General features: G+C 48.2%; 1 protein-coding gene across 2 annotated transcripts in view; it reads left to right on the forward strand.

Moving 5' to 3' along the window:
- The window catches only part of KCNN1 (potassium calcium-activated channel subfamily N member 1), a 68,754-nt gene extending 46,561 nt beyond the window's left edge, over window positions 1–22,193 (forward strand). The window contains exons 4-8 of one of the 2 annotated variants that reach the window (XR_004692861.2): window positions 4,219–4,360; window positions 6,054–6,164; window positions 7,101–7,203; window positions 15,120–15,189; window positions 17,246–17,264. Coding sequence is in view for 1 of the 2 variants with exons in the window: in XM_035120689.2 (XP_034976580.1) it covers window positions 4,219–4,360; window positions 6,054–6,164; window positions 7,101–7,228; window positions 15,120–15,189; window positions 17,246–17,518 (724 nt within the window). In the remaining variant the exon portion in view is untranslated. Of the gene's footprint in view, window positions 1–4,218; window positions 4,361–6,053; window positions 6,165–7,100; window positions 7,229–15,119; window positions 15,190–17,245 lie in introns of both variants that reach the window. The other variant, XM_035120689.2, reaches the window with a different exon arrangement.
- The last annotated feature ends 47 nt before the right edge of the window (window positions 22,194–22,240 follow it).

The raw sequence follows: 22,240 nt of genomic DNA on the forward strand, positions 1-22,240 counted from the left end.
TGAATAAGGACACTGGATTCTTATCTCATTATACATGATCAAGCTTTCTTTAGCACCTCAGCCCTTGCTTTTTCCTGCAAGACCAAATGCAGTCGTTAACAGTCATCAACAGGTTTACCACTCCTATCAGCCAATCACCCATTCCCACTGCCCTTCCGAGTAATACCCCTCCCCACCCTCTGACTATACATAAGGGTCTGGTGACTTCTGTTTCAGTGTATCTGAAGAAGTGTGCATGCACACGAAAGCTCATACCTATGACAAACTTAGTTGGTCTCTAAGGTGCTACTGGAAGGTTTTTTTTTATTTTGTTTTGACTGCGTCAGACCAACACGGCTACCTACCTGTAACTACTTCTAAAAGTCAGATAGTTGTTTATTTCCTTGACATCTGATGGGAGGGCGTTCCACAGGGCGGGTGCCATTACTGAGAAGGCCCTCTGCCTGGTTCCCTGTAGCATCACTTCTTGCAGTGAGGAAACCACCAGACGACCCTCGGTACTGGACCTCCGTGTCTGGGCTGGACGATGGGGGTGGATATGCTCCTTCAGATTTACAGGGCCAAGGCTGTTCAGGGCTTTAAAGGTCAGCACCAACACTTTGAATTGTGCTCAGAAACGTGCTGGGAGCCAGTGAAGATCCTTTAGGACCCGTGTTATATGGTCCTGGCGGCCACTCCCAGTCACCAGTCTAGCTGTCGCATTCTGGATTAGTTGTAGTTTCCGAGTCACCTTCAAAGGTAGCCCCACAGAGATTGCATTGCAGTAGTCCAAGCAGGAGACAACCAGAGCATGGGACACTCTGGCAAGACACGGAGGAGGCCGGGAGGGTTTCAGATGCCAACCCCATTTCTGCAACATTGCAAGGCCGGTGCATTCTTTGCCCACTCTGGTGAGAGGAGCCCTGGGCTCCTGCCCTGATAGGGTTGCCACCTTCAAGCGAATCAATAGCAATCCTAATTAGCACCACGAGCAATTAAGTCACACTTTCCCCCATCCCCCCATAGCGCTTCAAAACTATTCTGCGCAGCTTTAAACGCTCCTTTGCTTTTCTCCAGTCTCCGGAGAGGAGTGACGCTCAGCTCGGCAGAATAAATCCCTTGGCGAGTATCACTCCACTCATCTCACATTAGCGCTAATTTGCTGTGTGCGTTTGAGTCGAGCGTTAAATTGCAAGGCCCTTTTCTTTCTATTTCTTTTTTTTTGCAAAGCGTTGTTGACATTTCCCTGCTCCCCCAGGACCCTACAAATATTCACAGGGGTTTTTTCCCCTCTCCATTTTCCTTTCTGGCTTGTAGGTCTGTTTGCTCGGGATTGGCACTCAACAGCCGCTGGTTGAAACAAAACAAAGCAGCCTTTCTTAACAACCCAGAAGTGTTACATCACAGAATCTTAAAATTGTAATGTTGGAAGGGACCCCCGAGGGTCATCTAGGCCAACCCCCTGCAATGCAGGAATCTCAGCTTAATCATCCCTGACAGATGGCCATCCAAACTCTGCTTAAAAACCTCCAAGGAAGGGGACCCCATTACCTCCCGAGGGAGACCATTCCGCTGTAAAATGGCTCTTACTGCCGGAAAGTTCTCCCTGATGTTTAGTCAGAATCTCCTTTCTTGTAACTTGAAGCCATGGGTTCGAGTCCTACCCTCTGGAGCAGGAGAAAACAAGCCTGCTCCATCATCCATGTGACAGCCCTTCAGATATTTGAAGATGGCTCTCCTATCTCCTCTCAGTCTCCTCTTTTCCAGGCTAAACATCCCCAGCTCCTTCAACCGTTCCTCATAAGGTATGGTTTCCAGACCCTTGGTTACCCTCCTTTGCACACCTTCCAGCTTGACCTAAAAACATTCTGGATCTTCCAAAAGAAACACACAGTTTGCATGTATTCCTCTCCCCCCCCCTAGCTAAAGCCCATAAGTTCTTATTTACCACACAGCCGAATGCCGATTTTTCGAGGTTTTCCATTGCCGGGCTCCTAAAATCCTAGCTGCAGCAGTGTCAAAACCTCTTCAAAGTGACAAGCGTTCATGCCACCTTTATCTCGGGTCATGAGTTCGAGCCCCACATTGGGCAAAAAGATTCCTGCATTGCCGGCCGTTGACCCTCGCGCTTCCTTCCATCTCTATGATTCCGCTGTTCTGTGACATGTTCAGTTGAGGGAAAGCCTGAGCAGGTGGTCTGATGGCTTTAGAGATTTCTTGGTATTTTGTGGGGGGCAGAATAATGAGACTTGAGGGAATTTCCGCTAAAGATGGGGAGAATGTTCCTCAAAGCTCACAACCCCACCAGCAATCCTGGCTTGATTGTGATGACAATATATGAGACGGCATCTGTAAAGGTCACTTGACCTTGTGGGGATGCGACGGAGCTGAATGTCAGGAGATCCAGGACAGGAACGATGGAGAACTTATTCACGCAGTGCAGTTAACCTGTGGAACTCCCTGCCACAGGAGGCGGTGACGGCCATCAACTTGGATGGCTTTAAAAGAATATTGGACAGATTCATGGAGGAGGGGGGGCTATTGAGGGCTGTACTAGCCAGGACCGCTCTGCAGGCAGCAATGCTTCTGAATGCCAATTGCTGGAAACTGCAGGAGGGGAGACAGATCTGGTGCTCGGATCCTGCTTGCAGGCTTCTCATTGGGGCATCTGGTTGGCCACTGTGAGAACAAGATGCTGTTGGGCCACTGGCCTGATCCAACAGGCTATTATTATTATTATTATTATTATTATTATTATTATTATTATTGGACCCAGGTGGCGCTGTGGGCTAAACCACTGAGCCTAGGGCTTGCTGATCAGAAGGTCAGCGGTTCGAATCGCTGTGACGGGGTGAGATCCCGTTGCTTGGTCCCAGCTCCTGCCAACCTAGCAGTTCAAAAGCACATCAAAATGCAAGTAGATAAATAGGAACCGCTATAGCGGGAAGGTAAACAGCATTTCCGTGTGCTGCTCTGGTTTGCCAGAAGCGGCTTTGTCATGCTGGCCACATGACCTGGAAGCTATACGCCGGCTCCCTTGGCCAATAATGCGAGATGAGCGCGCAACCCCAGCGTCGGTCATGACTGGACCTAATGGTCAGGGGTCCCTTTACCTTTACCTATTATTATTATTATTCCTAGCTGAAACGTTTCTTATGGAATATTCCCTTGCGTATGATGACCCAGATTGAAACAGTAATTTGAGGAGGAGGAGAAGGAACAGTAGGACTTTCTTTCGAGTAAACTTGCCTAGGATCCAGCTTCAAAGAGAGTGGAAGTAAAAGAATCAAACATACTGATTGGGGGGGGGAAGCAGTGTTGTACCCAAAGAGGAATCTTGACTTATTTTTTTTTTACGAAACAAACAAAACCCTTCAGTCTTTGAGCTGCAAAAAAAGAAGAAGTTAGCGGGTGTTCATCCAATGGAGTTCTCTGCTTGGAAACCCAGAGAGCTATCTCGCAACCACAGCTTTGAGAATGCAGGAATGGACACTTTGAATTCTGCTGCTAATGCTCCGAGGCTGCCACAGGGATGGAATGAGAAGCCATATTTAGAATCAATGCAAAATATGGGCGGGAAGGCGGGGAGGGGGGGTTCCCCGGGTCTGCAAAACTGAACTTCCAAACCACTGTTGGCTAAGACCAACGCTTCATTCACAGTCCTGGAGCAAATACGCAATGTGAAATAACAGCTCTCCGTCAAAGGGGGACGGGGCAGGAATTGCACACTTATCTGATTTTGCAATGCAGTTGTCCGACTGAATATTCTGTGCAGAAAAATTAGGGCAGTGTGTGCTTTGGGTGAAAATAACCTGAGGTCCGATCATATTACAAAACGTTGCTTTGCAAGAAAACGTGTCTGTTAGTCAACCCCATGCAAACATTTGTATATTATTAGGAGAAGTTTGCAACAGAAATGCTGGCCAGCTTTCATGAGGATATACATATATCGCTGGGCAGATGAGGAGAACTCAATTTAAAATGAGAAACCAAAATCAACAAGTTCCCATCCAATTACAACTGAAATACACCCAGTCCAATGCAAAACTCTTCCATCCTCTGTGGCAGCCTGCAGTGGGCAGAGATTGGGCACTTGTGTAAGGGGGGGGATCCTACTGTAGCCCCACGCTCACCCACTCCGGTTATGTGTGGGGCAAGCCAAGGGCGGAAGGGAAGAAGCCAAGAAGGTTTTGATGGAGACTTCCCCCCCCCCTCTCCTTTTACTCTTTTTCGGCCCAGATACCATGACAAGCAAGACGTGACCAGCAATTTCCTGGGGGCCATGTGGCTGATCTCCATCACCTTCCTCTCCATCGGCTACGGGGACATGGTCCCGCACACTTACTGCGGGAAAGGAGTCTGCCTGCTCACTGGGATTATGGTAAGGTACAACTCTGCCACCTGTATCTTTCCCTGCTCTTCCTTCCCTGTGTGTTCTGCCTTTCGGCTTGTAAGTCTTCTTTTTTCCTCTTCCCTCCCTATACCTCTTTCCTTTCATGCCATGCCTTTCAGATTGCCTTTCAGAGACTGCCTTGCTTTAATTTCAGGTGTAGGCCAGCGATTTAAAGAACAACAACATGGTGTCTGTGAAGTTAACTCTTTATTCAAAAAAGTGCAGGCTTGATGATCCAAGCAGCTCTCCCCAGTAGGTCTTGCCCCAATGGGGCAGTTGCAAGAAATGAAGGCCCCCACCTTCCCACAACCATCTAAACCAGGCACCCCAACCTGCGGCCCTCCAGATGTTTTGGCCTACAACTCCCATGATCCCTAGCTAACCGGACCAGTAGTCAGGGATGATGGGAATTGTAGTCCAAAACATCTGGAGGGCCGAAGTTTGGGGATGCCTGATCTAAACCCTCTCCAGGGTTTTTCTCAAGCAGTTGCAAACTGAGGCTGGATTGACACTGACGTGTCATTAGATATACCGTTCTAAAACGTCACAGGGCATACTTGTAAAATGGATTGTTTTTGTTTAAATAATTTTTATTAAATTTTCTGTTTTACAATTTAGAATATTCATTTAAACAACCTTAAAATACCAATGACTTCCCTTCTTCTCTTTCCATGGTTCATTTTGCATAGCATAAATCCCTGCATATGTTATATAAACTAAACCATTCAGTATTCCATTATTACTTCCATCAAAACACTGCTGGATTTCTCTTAATGCTGCCAGCGTCTTCAAGTGTACACAATTTTCCCCCATATATTCAATAAACATTTTCCAATCTTCTTTAAATGAATGTTCTTCTTGTTCTCTTTTTCTATACGTTAGGTCCGCAAGCTGCGCATATTCCATCAGTTTAAGTTGCCATTCTTATTCTTTGGTTGGGACCTCGCTCGTTTTCCATTTTTGGGCTAACAAAACATGGGCAGCAGTAGTGGCATGCATAAATAACATCACAGGGCATACTTGTAAATTGGATTATTTTTTTAAAACCTTCCTTCCTTCCTTCCTTCCTTCCTTCCTTCCTTCCTTCCTTCCTTCCTTCCTTCCTTCCTTCCTTCCTTCCTTCCTTCCGTCAAAATGCTGTTTCCCAAATGCCATTGCTGTTTGCTCTCCAACACCCTCTAGTGTCACATTTTAATAACGCCCTATGAATGTTAAAAGTAGGACGTCATGTCTCCATATAGGTATCAAAACCATTCCATAACGCTTCCTTAACATTAAAAACCATGTATGTAGATCTGCCCTGGATCTGGTGTACATCTGAGCTCTAACGCGCTCCGTTCATTTTACGGAGTGCCCTGGGAGACCGGGGGAAGGAGAGCTAGTTGCAGCAGGAGGGGGAGACCCCCTGGATTCTTCAGCAGCCGAACTCATTGCTGCCTCTTGGGCCTCCTCCTCTGCTAGAAGCCAGAATTGTTCCCAGACTATGAACCACTGCTTAGAAATAAAAGTCCACCCCTTAGAGATTTTGGTAATTGAGTGGCGTGTTACTAACTTAAATGAAAATATGGAGCACACTGCAGTGTCCTTGGATATGGCTCACTTCTCCCTTCTCCTTTGACAGGCAGGCATCCAACCGGTTTGGCTGTCCCTATTCTAACCCACCCTCTTCCTCGTCTTGCAGGGGGCGGGCTGTACAGCTCTCGTGGTTGCCGTCGTCGCCCGGAAGCTCGAACTGACCAAAGCGGAAAAGCACGTCCACAACTTCATGATGGATACACAGCTATCAAAGCGGGTAAGAAGTGCAGCACCCTCAGCCCCGATCCTCAACATAGGCGGAGTGTGGGTGGTAGTCAACCCTTGTCCTGCTCAAGAGTAAACCCATCGAAGGACATGGACAGGAATAACTTGGGCCAATCCATTTTCCGCGGGTCATCTCCAACGCTGGTCATACTCAGAGTAGACCCATTGAATTCAATGGGCATGAGAACCTGAGGACCATGAATTTCAATGGGTCTCTACACGGAAGATCTTTACTTAGAGGATAATGCAAGGAACAACCTCCACTACCGCCGTTTTATAAAACTCACAGGATTGCTGTTCCAAAGGTAATTCCTTGTAGCGGCCATTCAGAGAATCAAGAATTACTGTGAAAACAGTAATATTATTTATTTCATAATATGCATGCACCGCTTAATTGTTTTTTTAAAAAAACTTCACAGTGGTTTTTACACACACACACACACACACACACACACACACACACACACACACGTCCGATAAGGAAAATCAATAGCAATGATTTAAGACTTTCAAAAAGTTATAAATAAAGTAAAAACAGATTAAAACTTGCACCACCTTTCTAAATATCTGGATGGCAAAAATCTCTTTAGCAGGCTCCAAAATGGGTACAGGGATATCCAAAGGCAGGGAGTTCCAAAGTGTAGATGCTGCCACACTAAAAGACCGAATAGTTAAGCTTTCTTAAGACAGGGGTGCAACTTAGCATCATCACAAACAAACCTCCATGGGGTCAAACTTGGATTGGTTGGTGATAATTGAGAGCTATCACAATGGGAGCAAGGTAGGATTGGTAAGAGACTGTGACGTCACGAACTCCAAAGAGCCTATTCTTTGGAAGAGCGCCGCTCACCCCTCAGGCTTCTCCCGCCTGTCTGATGCCCATCTCCTCTTCTTTCCCCCTTAACCCCTTCCCTCCTCAACCCCCCAGGTGAAGAATTCTGCCGCCAACGTACTCAGGGAAACGTGGCTGATCTACAAGCACACCAAGCTGGTGAGGAAGATTGACCATGCCAAAGTACGGAAACACCAGCGTAAGTTCCTCCAAGCCATCCATCAGTAAGTCAAACATGTTTACCTGCTTCAATCCCCCCCCTGTGCCTGCTGCTTCCTGCTCCCACCCACCCACCCTCCATCCCCCTGTTCCGTTGTCCAGGTCTCTCCCTGACTTGGGGGTCCCTGCCCGAAAGGAGGAGAATCTGCCCCACTAAATACGATGCACTGTTCAATCGTTGCAGAAATTTGCTGCTAGCTGGGGGTGGCAAGAAGGGAGAGGCATTGGGTTGTTATAAGATACCTACCCATATCGGAGGTCTGTGTGGGAATGTTGTGGATAGTAGGAGAGGATATATTGATTAAATAATTCCCTTCCTCACTCACGCTAGTGAGTCAGTAGCAGAGTACATTCCCCGGTATACGGCAGGAAACTAGCTGGTAGATTCCTTCGAATCTCTTTACTTAAGCAGTCCAATCTGGCTTGTCCAGATTGGGTTTGATCCTGGTAAATTCCCCTTTATTCGCTCTTAAAACAATAAGGACACAACAGACTTCTTTTAAAAGTACAGTGGTACCTCGGTTTACAAACACAATTGGTTCCGGAAGTCTGTACTTAACCTGAAGCGTACTTAACCTGAAGTGAACTTTCCCATTGAAAGTAATGGAAAGTGGATTAATCTGTTCCAGATGGTCCGTGGAGTATGTAAACTGAAGCGTACTTAACCTGAAGCAAACTTTGCCATTGAAAGTAATGGAAAGTGGATTAATCCGTTCCAGATGGTCCGTGGAGTACGTAAACTGAAGCATACTTAACCTGAAGCGAACTTTCCCATTGAAAGTAATGGAAAGAGGATTAATCCGTTCCAGACAGGTCCGCGGAGTACTCAACCTGAAGCGTACTTAACCCGAGGTATGAGTGTACAGTAATTGGTTCCGGAAGTCCGTACTTAACCTGAAGCGTACTTAACCTGAAGCGAGCTTTCCCATTGAAAGTAATGGAAAGTGGATTAATCCATTCTAGACGGGTCCACGGAGTACTTAAACTGAAAATACTCAAACCGAGCTGTACTTAAACCGAGGTATGACTGTAATGATAAGATGTTTACTTACATTCAGTTCACAGTATGATCCTGAAGGCAGGCTTTAGCTTGTAGTTACAAAAGAGAGTGTGAGTTTATCTCATATGGGGTTTGAGCCCACGTGCTGCTGGCTGAGAGCCAGCAGACAGCAAAAATACATCACGAGAACAGCAGCAAGAGAAGCTAGAGAAGGAAGATGGCTGCGTGACCAGCCCTTTTATGGGGTCTCCTAGGGTCATACCTAGGACCTAGGATGCGGGTGGCACTGTGGTCTAAACCACTGAGCGTCTTGGGCTTGTCGATCACAAGGTCGGCGGTTCGAATCCCTGTGACGGGGTGAGCTCCCATTGCTTGGTCCCCGGTTCCTGCCAACCTAGCAGTTCGAAAGTACGTCAAAAAGTGCAAGTAGATAAATAGGTACCGCTCCGGCGGGAAGGTAAACGTTTCTGTGCGCTGCTCTGGTTTCAGTGTTCCATTGCGCCAGAAGCAGCTTAGTCCTGCTGGAAAAAACTCTGCGGACAAATGCCGGCTCCCTTGGCTTGTAAAGCAAGATGAGTGCAACCCCAGAGTCATCTGCAACTGGATTTAACTGTCCGGGGTCCTTTACCTTTTTAGGGTCACACCCATCTACCTGGTCACACACGGGGGGGGAGGCTCCAGACCAGGTGTCACAGGAAGTCCTCCTGGTTGGAGCAACATCTCCCTGTGTGTCCACTCTGGGCAAACAGGAAGTGTTGTATTTGACTGCTTTCTGTGATTTTACACCCCACAGTCTGCGCCACTTTGATTTGGAGCCACATACTGGCCTTGTCCACATCTAGGTATTCCTATCGCTCCCTTGGAGAAGACTCGAGAAACCATAACTGTCATGGGAATTGGGAAATGTTAGGTTCATCCAAATATAACAATGTAGAGCAACGGTTCCCAAACTTTTTTTGGGGGGGGGGGCTCACCTACTTGCTTCCACAAATGCACCCCCAGGGCCCCCTACCTCTACCATACAAAAAGCAGAAGAGCGGTTTGCATGAACCACTAATAGTGGGGTGGGAGAGTTTTAAAAAAGTAAAATCACATCAGGGTAAGCGATGTGTCCCTTTGGTTTCAGATAGTGTGGGAATCTTCAGGGATGTGGATGAGGAGATATTGTTTAATATATCCTATCCTAGCTTGCGTTAGCAAGCTTCAAACTTAGCAGAGTTACATTCCCCTTTGAGACACAGCAGAAACGGTTGCTCAGGCTTGCTAAAGCCTCTAGAATAATATATATATATTCCTGGTACTTTTCCCTTGAATCCCTCTTAAAAGAAAAGACACAACACAGTGCTCTTTAAAAGTATGAAATAGTTTACTCATTAGACATCCTGAGTTAACAGCACAATCTCAAAAGGCAGGATTGCTTAGAAAAGTAATATATATACATGTGGAGTCCAATCATATGGATTGAGACTCCATTTTATCCTCTCTTGGCTGGAAGCCAAGAGAGAATCTCTCACTAAGATGTGGTCAGCTTGAGTGTGTAGTCAGAAGAGAGAGAACATGGCCGCTGCCCTGTCCTTATATTTTACCTGGACAGGTAACGCCCATCTCTATTACATGCAGAGGAAGTCCGTCCCAGATCAGTGGCAGGAAGTCAGGCAGGAAGGTCAGGTGTCCCTCCATGTGGTCACTCTAGGAAATATTGTGACTTGACTGCACCTAGTTTTACATCCCACAGATAGTACACGAGAAGACGAATCTAAAAAATCCGGGACACAATTTTTCACGGCTCTCTAGTGGTTATGGTGGCTCATTTACCAGAAGTTATGCATTTCACACGCTCCAAACATTTCTCCCGTGAAAATAGGGACGTCCTAAGGGAAAGCGGGGCATTCCGGGATCAAATCAGAAACCGGGATGGCTTCTGTAAATCTGGGACTGTCCCTGGAAAACAGGGGGACTTGGAGGGTCTGGTATTTAGTGTTAACTTTGGAGGTATATACTGTACTCGATTCTGGCCAAACAAAGCCTCTCAGAGCAAAATATACATAGGAGACTTCAGACTTGGTTTGGAAAAGTATAGCTGTATCTGGGGTAAGGCAATATTGCTGGTGGTTGAGTGACATTAGACAAGGATTGCAAGCTTCCTCTGCATCATGGTCAGTGGATCTGATAAAAAAAAACATGCCCCATATCTAGATTTCCTAACAACCCAAGTCTAGAAGTGCATCTTCTTCTGTTTACCTTCCAAGACCCTGGACAGCACCTTTGCCAGATTTTCGGTCAGGACAGCTGCCGCCTTGGCCAAACAGACTTCCATGTGTTTCAAATCATTTGTGTTTTTCAAATCCCCCTCCCATATCCGTGTTAACCATCTGCTTGTGTGCATCGATGCAACATGGGGAGGAGAGGGAGATGTTCTGGTGTGACGGCACGCACAATTGCACCAAAATACTCCTTGCACGTCGAGGTTCCCTCGCCTCCCCTTGCGTCGAAGGCGATCTACGACGAGATGGTTTGTCAGCCAGCCAACCAGAGTGTGTGAACTTGCAGGGGGTTGTGCCGTCAAAATTAACTTGAGGCGACAAAATTGTGGGTCCCTGAATTTCTTTTACAGTGTTTTACATGCAGTGTGTTATCAGTAATGTCGGACCACATTGGGTGGGTGGGTGAGGGAGAGAGAGAGAGGTGTCACCAAACTGAAAGAAGTGGGATTGGTGGCGCTCTCAAGAGTTCGGCGCTTTCCCCAGCTCAGCCACCCAGTGCCGATGATACTGACCTAGACGGCTCGGTGGAAGGCAACTTCCTTTGTGAACAAAGGACCCGAATCTTACTTGTTCCCCCAGCTCAGCAGTCTTCCATACAGTAGGATGCAAGTTCAATCTCATGCCTTCCAACACTTCCCCGATGAAAACAGGGGCGTCCTAAGGAAAAGCGGGACATTCCAGGGCCTAACTGTCAAGTTCTCCCCCTTTTTAAGGGAAATTCCCTTCTGCTGAATAGGCTTCCTCGCGAGTAAAGGGAAAACTTGACAGCTATGTTCCAGGGTCAAATCAGAAACCGGGACGGCTTCTGTAAACCCAGGACTGTCCTTGGAAAACAGGGACACTTGGAGGGTCTGCATGCTGTCTTCATGTAAGAGATGGAAATCTCTGGCGAGCCACTGCTGCTGCCAGTCAGTGCAGGCAATATTGAACTAGATGGACTGGGGAAGCGGGTCTGGCTCTGTATAAGATGAATTCCTATGTTCCTGTGCATAACAGGGAGTCGCTGGCAATGCCCCCCCATTTGTATATGCCAGGTGTGTGCTGGGCTTTTGGCTATCTTCATAACTTCGACCCACAATTTGACCACTCCGGGGTGGGTATCTGTGGGTTCTGGGGAGCAGAGACGGCGGTATCTGTCTGGCGGTGTGAAACCCCCCCCCCCCGCTTTCCTCTCTCTCATGTTTATTTAAACCTGTGCTGTTGTTTTGTCTCTGTTCCCTCCCCCCTCCTCCACCCCGCCCCGCCCTTGCAGAGCCCAGAAGTAAGTTACTGTTCCGCCAAAACTTTTGTTTGAATGCATGGTTTGCCCGTCTTTGTCTCCACTCCTCCGGTAGGCCACAACGTCGGCCCCATTCAGACACACACGCATGCCCAAGTTACGCACGCAAAGGTGCACATCCCAACCTCGCTTCACTCCGGCCAGCCCTCGGCTAACCCAAATTTCTCTCCGTTTTGAAATGTGGACAGAGAGAGAGAGAGGAGAGAGAGAGAGAGAGAGTGAGAGTCAGAAATTTGGGGGTTCGTAGCATGCCAATCCTCTGCCAACTTGCAAATGCTGTGTTTCTCTTCCCTCCCATCTCTCAGCACAAGCTGTTTCCATCTTGCCTGTGTCTCGCGACGTTGCTCTGATTTAGAGTCCAAGCAACGGGAGGGCTTTCTGGACCCATCCATAAGTGGGAGCGTCATTATGTCTCCATCTCACAGCACCCACATGGACCCTCCTGCCTGTATCGGGAAGTTTTTAATGTTTGACGTTTTACTATGTTTCCATAAGTGCTGTAAGCAGCCCAGAGCGGCTGGGGGAACCCAGCCAGCTTGGCAGGGTCTAAATAATAAAATTATTGTTATTATTATTAAACTGCTCCATCCAATGTCATCGTTGCTCTGCCCATCACAGCCTGGCAGATCCCATCTGAATTATTATTATTATTCTGAAGGTAAACAGCATTTCCGTGCGCCCTGGCACTTGACACAGTGTCCCGTTGCGCCGGAAGCAGTTTAATCCTGCTCGCCACATGACCTGGAAAAACTATCTGTGGGCAAACGCCAGTTCCCTCGGCCTGAAAGCGGAGATGAGCGTCGAACCCCATAGTCGAATTTGACTGGACTTAACCACCCAGGGGTCCTTTACCTTTAGCTATTGCTATTAGTATTATTATTATTATTGTAGCCCTCCCTTCCGCAGGCCACAACCATGTAAACGCGACATTAAAAAACCCAATCAAAACTGCAACTGGGGTGCCTGGATAACGCAGCACATTTTCCGCATGTGACAAAAGCTGGGCAATGAAGGTGCCTTGTAGATCTCTGTGGGGAGGGAGCTACGCAGTGTAGGGGCCGCCACAGAGAAGGCAATCTTCCTCCCCAAACTGCCACCCCCTCCAAAAAAAAAAACTTCTGCAGGCCAAAGGGCAACCTCTGCTGTGTTTTCCACTAGCATCAATGGCTATGCACTGCCTAGACCAGGGGTTCCCAACAAAATTTTCTCGAGGACCCCTCATCGAGCCGCTATTGTGACAAGGACCCCCATTAATTCCTAATCCTAAAATTAAAAAGTGAGAGCCAAATTAAGAGTCTTTTTATAAGAGTCCAGGGAGGAGGGAGGGGAATGGAGAAGACAGGGTGCCTGCGCAGTAGCGCACAAATGAAGCCGACGTGCACAAAGCATCTTGGGGAGGTGAGCGTTAGTAGAATGTGTGCGCTGCCTCTTTGCAAAACAGTAGTGTTTGTAAAGCGCCACCTAACGGCATACAGCAGAACTACTGCCTCTATCTAATTCTAGTTTTGCGCTAGACTCTGCTCATGCAGGAAGCGGCCCAAACAAAAAATCTGTTATCATACGAAATATATTTAATATATTTTTTATTCTAATAGCATCTGGCGGACCCCTCTGGCATAGCTCACGGACCCCCTGTTGGGAACCACTGGCCTAGACAGTAATACTAGACAGTAATACTGGAAACCCACGAGAAGGGAAAGTTGGTTCTGTGTTTGAGTCCTGGTTGAGAGTCTCCCATAATGGGCATTTGGTTGGTCTCTATGGTCCCCTATGGCCTCTTACTATGTTCTTAACACATGAGAGTCCGCAGTCTCTCAAATATTTGGGACCTGAGTCGTTTAAGGACTGTAAACACTAGCGTGAGCATCTTCAAATGACTCAGGGAAAATGTGAGATGATTCTCTCTCCCGCCCCACCCTTGCCTTCCCAATTTCCTGATAAGCCAGGCTGGGAAAGGTCCATTGAATCCATCCTTCAGACTGTCACAGGAATGTGCCGGTCAGTAACCACACAGTTCAAAGGTGGATTTACAGGTGAAACTCGGGAAAATTAGAATATCGTCGAAAAGTGCATTTATTTCAGTAATGCAACTTACTATTTTTTATTTTTCTTTTAATTTTCACAAATGCTTTCTTTTGGAAATTCCACAGAAATAAAACAAATAGTTACAATAATACAAAGATAAACAAAAATAAACACCGCTATTACATTTCATTAATTACATTCCATTTATAATTGACCCGCCTAATGACAAATAATTACCGTTACAACAAATCAAGGCTTGACATATCTTGCTTTGCATGTCATACATCTATCTCATATATTGGTTTCACCTTTTAAGTTGCATTATTGAAATAAATGCACTTTTCGACGATATTCTAATTTTTTCGAGTTTCACCTGTATAAGAAGATATCCTTCGTTTCTTGAGTAAAATCCAGACCTGTAATCCCCAGAAGATAAGCTTCTGGTTTTTTATTAAAAGAGATTTTTAGTAGTTTCTGCAATTCTTTATGGATGTTATCCCCAAACACCTCAATTAGCAAAAACACCATCTCCACAGACCTGGCTGAGTTCCAGGCCTGATGAGGAGAGCAGCTCATCTCCGGTGGTCCTCCTCCATAAAATTCAGCTGCCAAGACTGAAAGTTCCCACCCCCTCCTCTCCAGGGCTTCCACCCCCAAGCAATCAGAGACTGCTCCTGTCATCAGCCAACCTCTTCTCCACCCTTTTCATGCCTCTCCTGGTTCTGGGAGACAAGCGGGGAGGAGATGTGGTTGCAGAACCTGCCCTGCCCTGAATCCTTCCAGATGCTTTAGAAGAGACATCCATCCACTTTGCATTTTAATGACCTGATCCATGCCCCCAAACCAATATGCGAGCCCAGAAGACAGCTCTCAAGGTGAATCAGACTAATATTTAAAAGCAGCATCAATTCCCTGGAAGTGGTAAGGGGGGTCTCTAAATTTTCTAGTGGGATGAAAACCCAACAGGGTTTCTCAGAAGCTGAGTGGCTGACCTCCAAGGCTCAGCTAAGACAGGAAGGTCTTGGCCAGTCCCCCGAAAACCTAGAGGTGGAGGGTCACTCCATGCTGAAAGAGGGCTCTTCTCTAAGCTGTCTCCACCCAAGCCAATGGTCTTGTGTCATTGGCTCCCTGCATGCGTGGTGGGTGTGCGTGTGTTTGGATCCAGCAAGGCGGGATCTGGAATTGTGTGCATGTCTGTCTACGGTGGTGGTGGAATCTCTTTCTCTCATCTCCTGTCTGTTCCACCTGCAGACCGCTGCTTCGTGCAACCCCAACGTCGTGCCCGCCTCCCCTCATCTTTAATTCCCGTTATCGTTTTTGCTTTCCAGGTTGAGGAGCGTGAAAATGGAACAGAGGAAGCTCAACGACCAGGCAAACACCCTCGTGGATTTGTCAAAGGTGAGCCACGTCTGGGTGATGGAAACATCAAGCAATGTTTGGGTCTCTGCTTGAAGTAATAACCTTGGGTGTTATAACCCAAGGTTTGCGGTAGATGCTCAATGCCAGGGGTCGGCAAGGTTTACCTCGCCTGGGCCAGTTCACTCTGTGATTTCCGCGATGTCCAGCGTCTGCATAATAATAATAATAATAATAATAATAATAATAATAATAATAATAATAATAATAATAATATATTTATACCCCGCCCATCTGGCCGGGTCTCCCCAGCCACTCTGGGCGGCTTCCATCAGAAGAATAAAACACAATAATCTAGTAAACATTAAAAGCCTCCCTGAACAGGGCTGCCTTCAGATGTCTTCTAAAAGTCTGGTAGTTGTTTTCCTTTTTGACATCTGTTGGGAGGGCGTTCCACAGGGCAGGCGCCACCACTGAGAAGGCCCTCTGCCTAGTTCCCTGCAACTTGGCTTCTCGTAACGAGGGAACCGCCAGAAGGCCCTCGGTGCTGGACCTCAGTGTCCGGGCAGAATGATGGAGGTGGAGACGCTCCTTCAGGTATACTGGACCGAGGCCATTTAGGGTTTTAAAGGTCAGCACCAACACTTTGAATTGTGCTCGGAAACGTACTGGGAGCCAATGTAGATCTTTCAAGACCAGTGTTATGTGGTCTCGGCGGCCGCGCCCAGTCACCAGTCTAGCTGCCGCATTCTGGATTAGTTGTAGTTTCCGAGTCACCTTCAAAGGTAGCCCCACGTAGAGCGCATTGTAGACACGTTTTTTGGCGTCTGCACATGCACAGACGCAATTTCTGGCGCTGCAGAAATGTCCAGTTTAGAGCAGCGCCGAGGGCCTTCTGACGGTTCCCTCATTGTGAGAAGTGAGGTTACAGGGAACCAGACAGAGGGCCTTCTCGGTAGCAGCACCCGCCCTGTGGAACACCCTTCCATCAGATGTCAAGGAAATAAGCCACTATCTTAATTTTAAAAGACATCTGAAGGCAGCCCTGTTTAGGGAAGCTTTTAATATTTAATGCTGTATTAATATTCAATTGGGAGCTGCCCAGAGTGGCTGGGGAGACTCAGCCAGATGGGCGGGGTATAAATAATAAATTATTACTATTATTATACTTGCCAAGCGGGTGGCTCAGTTCGGGGGTGGCTCGTGGGCCGGTTAAACGACCCCCGTGCGCTGCTTGTGGCCCATGGGCCATAGGTTGCCGACCCCTGCTCAATGCAATCCATTTCAAAGGTAGCCAGCCCTTTATTCAGAATCATGACTACTAGGCTCTTGCTTTATTTATAAGGGGAAGTTGCAGAGTCTGTTCTACAGGGAAAAGCTCTCAGGTTTAATCCCTGATATTGGAAGGGTCTGGGAATGTCCCCCTGTTTGAAACCCTGGAGAGCTGTTACCTGCTGTCAGTGGAAATATTATTGAGCTGGATCATTGGTTCCCAAAGTGGACAGAACAAGGAAGGGAGGGAGGGAGGGAGGGAGGGAGGGAGGGAGGGAGGGAGGGAGGGTCGTGGACTGGTTGGATGAGAGGCACCAGCTGGCGAACGCCCTAGGGAACCCTCAGGGGAAGAAGGCTCAGAGCCAGCCAGGGGGCTGGTGGTAGGACAACAATGAGTGGTCAGATGGAGAAGGAGCAGGAAGAGGAGGTGTTAAAAGCAGAAGAGGTAACAGGGCTTGGTGAGCGGGGAGAGTCTGTGGCAGAGAGAAGTCCAGAATCAGAGGCAGAAGCAGAGGCTGGAGAGGAGGGAGGCCAAGAGGCAGAGATGATTCAGGCTGATGAAGAGTCCTGGTGGTCTCCCCCTTCTGCTGTGACCAGCTCCCCTCCCCCTGGTCTCCCAGAATGTGCAGAGAAATACTGTAAGTGGCTGGAGCAACCCAGTCAGATGGGCAGGGTATAAATAATCATCATAATAAATTATTCTATTGTGTTACTATAAATAAGTGGGGCCGGGTGGTGGTGGCAAGGAGGAAGTTTGGAGCTGCCCCACTCTCTTCCGGTGCAGCGACCGCCAACCCTTTCCCCCTTTCCTCTCCCTTCCCGCCAGACGCAGAACGTCATGTACGACATGGTGTCAGAGCTGCAGGAGCGCAACGAGGACCTCGAGAAGCGCATCAGTGCCCTGGAGGGGAAGATTGACATGCTGGGCCTGACTCTGCACGCGCTCCCCAGCCTCGTCAGCCAAGCCATACGCCAGCAGCAGCGGGCTCTGCCCCGCACCTGCGGCACCTCCAACAGCTCCGAACGCTCCTGCTGGACTCCTACCCGCCGGCGGAAGTCTCCCTCCACTGCCCCTCACACATCCTCGGACAGCGGGTGATTCAGGGGGGCGGGCTCGCGCACCGGGGGCACCCATGGACTCATATATGGCCATTGTGTGGCCGATTCCCCTCTGAGCTTTTTTCTGGAAAGCCCTGTACACAGACCTCCCCAAGTCCGCTGAGATGGGCCCGTGCCGCGGAAGACTTGTCGGGTACAGAAAACGGATTCCGAACCCGGTTCCAGTGTAACATTATGCAAAGCTGGGGATGTTTCTTTTGTTTGTTTGTATAAGGAGAGGGTGGGAGCAGGGCTTTTTTTCCCCTCCCCCAGCCGGAATTTGCTGGAACTCAGTTCCGGCACCTCTCAGGCGGACGCCGTTGCCATTCTAAAAGAACAAGGGAGGCGTTCATGGTGAGTTCCGGCACCTCTTTTTCTTGAAAAATAGCACTGGGTGGGAGGGGAATCCCATGTAGAAATTGTGCAAATTCACAACAATCTCTTAAAAAAGAAAGAAAAATAGAATCCCTTCCCTCCCTTCCAACGTCAGCTGTTTGGTCCCTAACCATGCCCTCCACGGGAGCCATCTTGCGCCACGGTCTCAACATTCAGCCTGGCAAGGGGTGAGACTAGATGGGCCTTTGGTTCCCTTCCAACTGTACGGTTCTATCGTCCTTTGATTCCAAATGGGGACCTCACAGGCGACAGTCTCCCACTCCACTTGCTCGTTTGCCTTTTCTCTTCCCAAACTGGAGAGAAATGCTGGCAAATGCCCATTTCTCATAAAACTATATATATGGATTTAACATGTTTTGGAGCCATACATAAGTGCAAGGGGGTCTGAGTGGCACATGTGTGCTTCCTCTTCCCCCCCCCCTGCTCTCCTTCCAAACCCCATTCTGTCTCCTGGAAGAAAGACTAAGACCTGTTTTAAAGTAGGAGCAGAGACTTCATCCTGAGGGCCCCATTTGCTGCTGGGATGGCTTCCAGGGGCCACATGCCACTGTTGGGTGAGGCCGGGGGGGGGGGTTGGAGTGGATAGAGCAATTGGTGCAAAGTTTACTTTTATGCAATTGTCTGGTTTCTACGCACACTCCACCTGTCACCAAGACATCAGGATGCATCCTAGGCAGAAAAAACACACCCAAGCAAGGTGCAGAACGAGGGTCAATGAGGGGAGAGTTCCAGGGGCCAAATGGAGAGGCCTGGAGGGCCACATCCATCCCCTGGACCAGAGATTCTCCACCCCTGTTATAAAGAAATAAATATTGTGGGCTGTATCTAATGTTAATCCGGCTCAGAGTAAACGCACTGAAATTAAGGAGCAAGCCCATTCGTTTCAAGAGGTCTAGAACTTAGTGGGAGCCAACCCAGGGGTGTAGCGTGGGGGTGCCAGGGGTGCATTTGCCCCAGGCGCACAATTTTTGAGGGGGCACAAACAAGGCACCCCCACGCAGGCAACCCCAGTGTGGCCTGGCCCGGGACTCCTCTGTGCCTACCAAGGGTTGCGTCAGCTGGCTGGGCTCCCCGCTGCATGGGCGGGCAGGCGGCTCAGTGTGACCCCGTTTGCTCGGGGGTGGGGTTGCAGTTGCATGTGCCCCAGGCACTGGGCACCGGCAACTGCCACTGCACCACGGAGGTGACCTACCAGGCACCTATTGGCTAGTGCCTGTGTCATCAATAGTGGCACACAATTCCTAACCGGATCCTCACAACCGCACAATAGCAGATCTGTTAACAGCTTTTAAAGGGTTCTTTTGATATTACTTAAATCTTTCTTTAAAAAGTAAGGTGACAGACAGTGAAAAGAGAGGGGTGGTGGTGGAATCTAATGTCGGAGAGAGACAGAACATTCCACTTTCCCCCGGCAATAGAGTGAACAGCTTCTGGGTTTGAAAAAGCTGTAAAATGAAATAACAAGGCTACAGGCCTCTCCTTAACTCACCACAAGCAAGCTCACTGTCTCCTATAAGGTCCTATAAAATCTGTGGTACCAACACACCAAAGGGAGCTTTCGCTGATGCAATTCCAAATGTAATATAAAGGGGGAATGACAGAAGCACTTTGCACGTGGGCAGTTGAAGCGATGTTACATTGGAAATCAGCCCATCCGATCTGAACTGGGGGAGTCTCATGTGTCCTGTCTCCAATACAAGGTCATTGGGCAGAAAGCGGTGGGTGTGGGGCTCTGGTGTCCTTCTGCCTTTGTGACTCAGTGGACGCACAAAATGTTTCTGGGGTCTTCCAAACATGGGTTCTCCTCCTCTTTTTGTAATCTTAACCGCCCTGTTTCCTCCCCTTCTCTCATACGCACACAAACACATTCCTCCTGCTTCCGTTTCGAAGACTTCCGTTTCGATTTCTTAAAACACTGTGCTTTTTCTCTAGCTCTTGAATCGATCGATCGATCGATCACGAGTGAGTGTATGTGTGTTTTGCGGGGAGGGTGGGGAGAGGCCGAAATTTGGTGGGGGGAGGATTGCAACCCAACCTATTTTATAAGAATTAGAAAAGCGCGGAGGATGATGTTTTGTTTTGTTTTTTTTCTATTAAAGGTTCTCTTGATTTCAAATTGGGGTCGGTTTTTAAGGATAGCTTTAAGAACATAGAATCATAGGGAAATCACAGAGCTGGAAGGGACCACGAGGGTCATCTAGTCCAACCCCCTGCAATTCAGGAAACCGGCCCAAAATGGGGCTCGAACCCACAACCCTGAGATTAAGAGTCTGCTGCTGAGCTACCTAGAGAACATACGGCAAGACTTCCTGGCGTGGGGCAAGGCACACCCACATCAGTCTTCTTAAGGCCCCCGGTGGGGTTTGGGGAGGCTCACAAAGGTGATAGACCTCCCCTTTTATCTCAAGGTAGACTCTCTCTGGATGCAGAGGCTCCACTCAGCTGGAACAGCTGGCAACCACTGCAAGACCTTTCCTGCTCTGTGATATTGCCCACTCCCTTTTTTTGGAAAGACGAGTCCTGCAGGATCAGACCAAAGGGCCATTTGCTCCGGAATCATAGAATCACAGAATGGTAGAGTTGGAAGAGACCCCAAGGGTCATCTATTCCAACCCCTGGCAATGCAGGATTCTCAACCAAAGCATCCATGACAGATGGCCATCCAACATCTGATTTAAAACCTTCAACTAAGCAGAGTCCACAAGGGAGTATGTTCCCAAGGGAGTCCAATCCACTGTCAAACAGCTCTTACTTGTCAGAAAGTTCATCCAGTCAGAATCTCTTTTCTTTGTTTATTGAAGCCATGGGTTCAAGTCCTACCCCCTGGAGCAGGAGAATCCAGCTTGTTCCCTCTTCCATGTGACAGCCCTTTTAAGATATTTGAAGATGGCTCTCATGTCTCCTCTCAGCCTTCTCTTTTCCAGCTCCTTCAACCGTTCCTCATCAGGCTTGGCTTCTAGAATCCTGTCTTCCAAAGTGGCCTCAGGGGAAATGAAGGCAGTTGCCCATCCTTCCTGTTGTCCTCAACTCATTCCAGCCTCAGTGGTAGACTACTTATAAACAGGGAGTAGTGGCTGACTTGGGGTCTCAAATTTCAGTTGTGCCCCATGTGACACCAAGGTTCAGGGGGCTCCCCCACACACACATACATACCTCTCGCCTTTTATTCTACATCATAGTTGCAGCAGCCCCTGTTATTCTTTGTCATGGGCTAACACAGTGACCCACTTGGAAAGGAAGACTGGAGATCTGGAGATTTCCATGTTTTTAAGTATCCTTGAAAAGAGCTTTTGCCAACCTAAACAAACCCCCCACCACCACATGGACCATTTTCTGCCCCAGTGCGAGTCCCAGAAAAGAACGATCCAGCTTTACAGTATAGGCTTCTCCTATCAGGGAAAGGTTCGTAGCTCAGTGGCAAATCATCCACTTGGCATGCAGAAGGTCTCAGGCTCAAATACCCAGTGGTAGGGGTGGGAGAAATTAAAAGACGCCTGCTTCTTGGGAGAAAAGCAATGACAAACCTAGACAGCATCTTAAAAAGCAGAGACATCACCTTGCCTACAAAGGTCTGTATAGTTAAAGCTATGGTTTTCCCAATAGTGATGTATGGAAGTGAGAGCTGGACCATAAAGAAGGCTGATCGCCGAAGAATGGATGCTTTTGAATTATGGTGCTGGAGGAGACTCTTGAGAGTCCCATGGACTGCAAAAAGATCAAACCTATCCATTCTGAAGGAAATCAGCCCTGAGTGCTCACTGGAAGGGCAGATCCTGAAGCTGAGGCTCCAATACTTTGGCCACCTCATGAGAAGAGAAGACTCCCTGGAAAAGACCCTGATGTTGGGAAAGATGGAGGGCACTAGGAGAAGGGGACGACAGAGGACGAGATGGTTGGACAGTGTTCTCGAAGCTACGAACATGAGTTTGACCAAACTGCGGGAGGCAGTGCAAGACAGGAGTGCCTGGCGTGCTATGGTCCATGGGGTCACGAAGAGTCGGACACGACTAAACGACTAAACAAACAGGGGTGGGAGAGACAATATTGAGCTAGTTGGACCTGTGCTCTAACAGCTTCCTGTGTTCATTTGAAGAGCAGGCAGAGCTCAGCACATCATGTCTAGTACCTGTAACATCACCAACCCACCTTCTCTCACCCACCATTGATCTCCAGAGCAATTTTGCCACTGGTGGAAAAGGGGGTGAAGGTGTGCAATGAACAACCATTAATATAACTGGTGATGGTTGTTATTATTATTATTATTATTATTATTATTATTATTATTATTATTATACCCCGCCCATCTGGCTGGGTTTCTCCAGCCACT

Source organism: Zootoca vivipara, chromosome 6 (genome assembly GCF_963506605.1).
Source record: "Zootoca vivipara chromosome 6, rZooViv1.1, whole genome shotgun sequence".
Classification (NCBI taxonomy): Eukaryota; Metazoa; Chordata; class Lepidosauria; order Squamata; family Lacertidae; genus Zootoca; species Zootoca vivipara.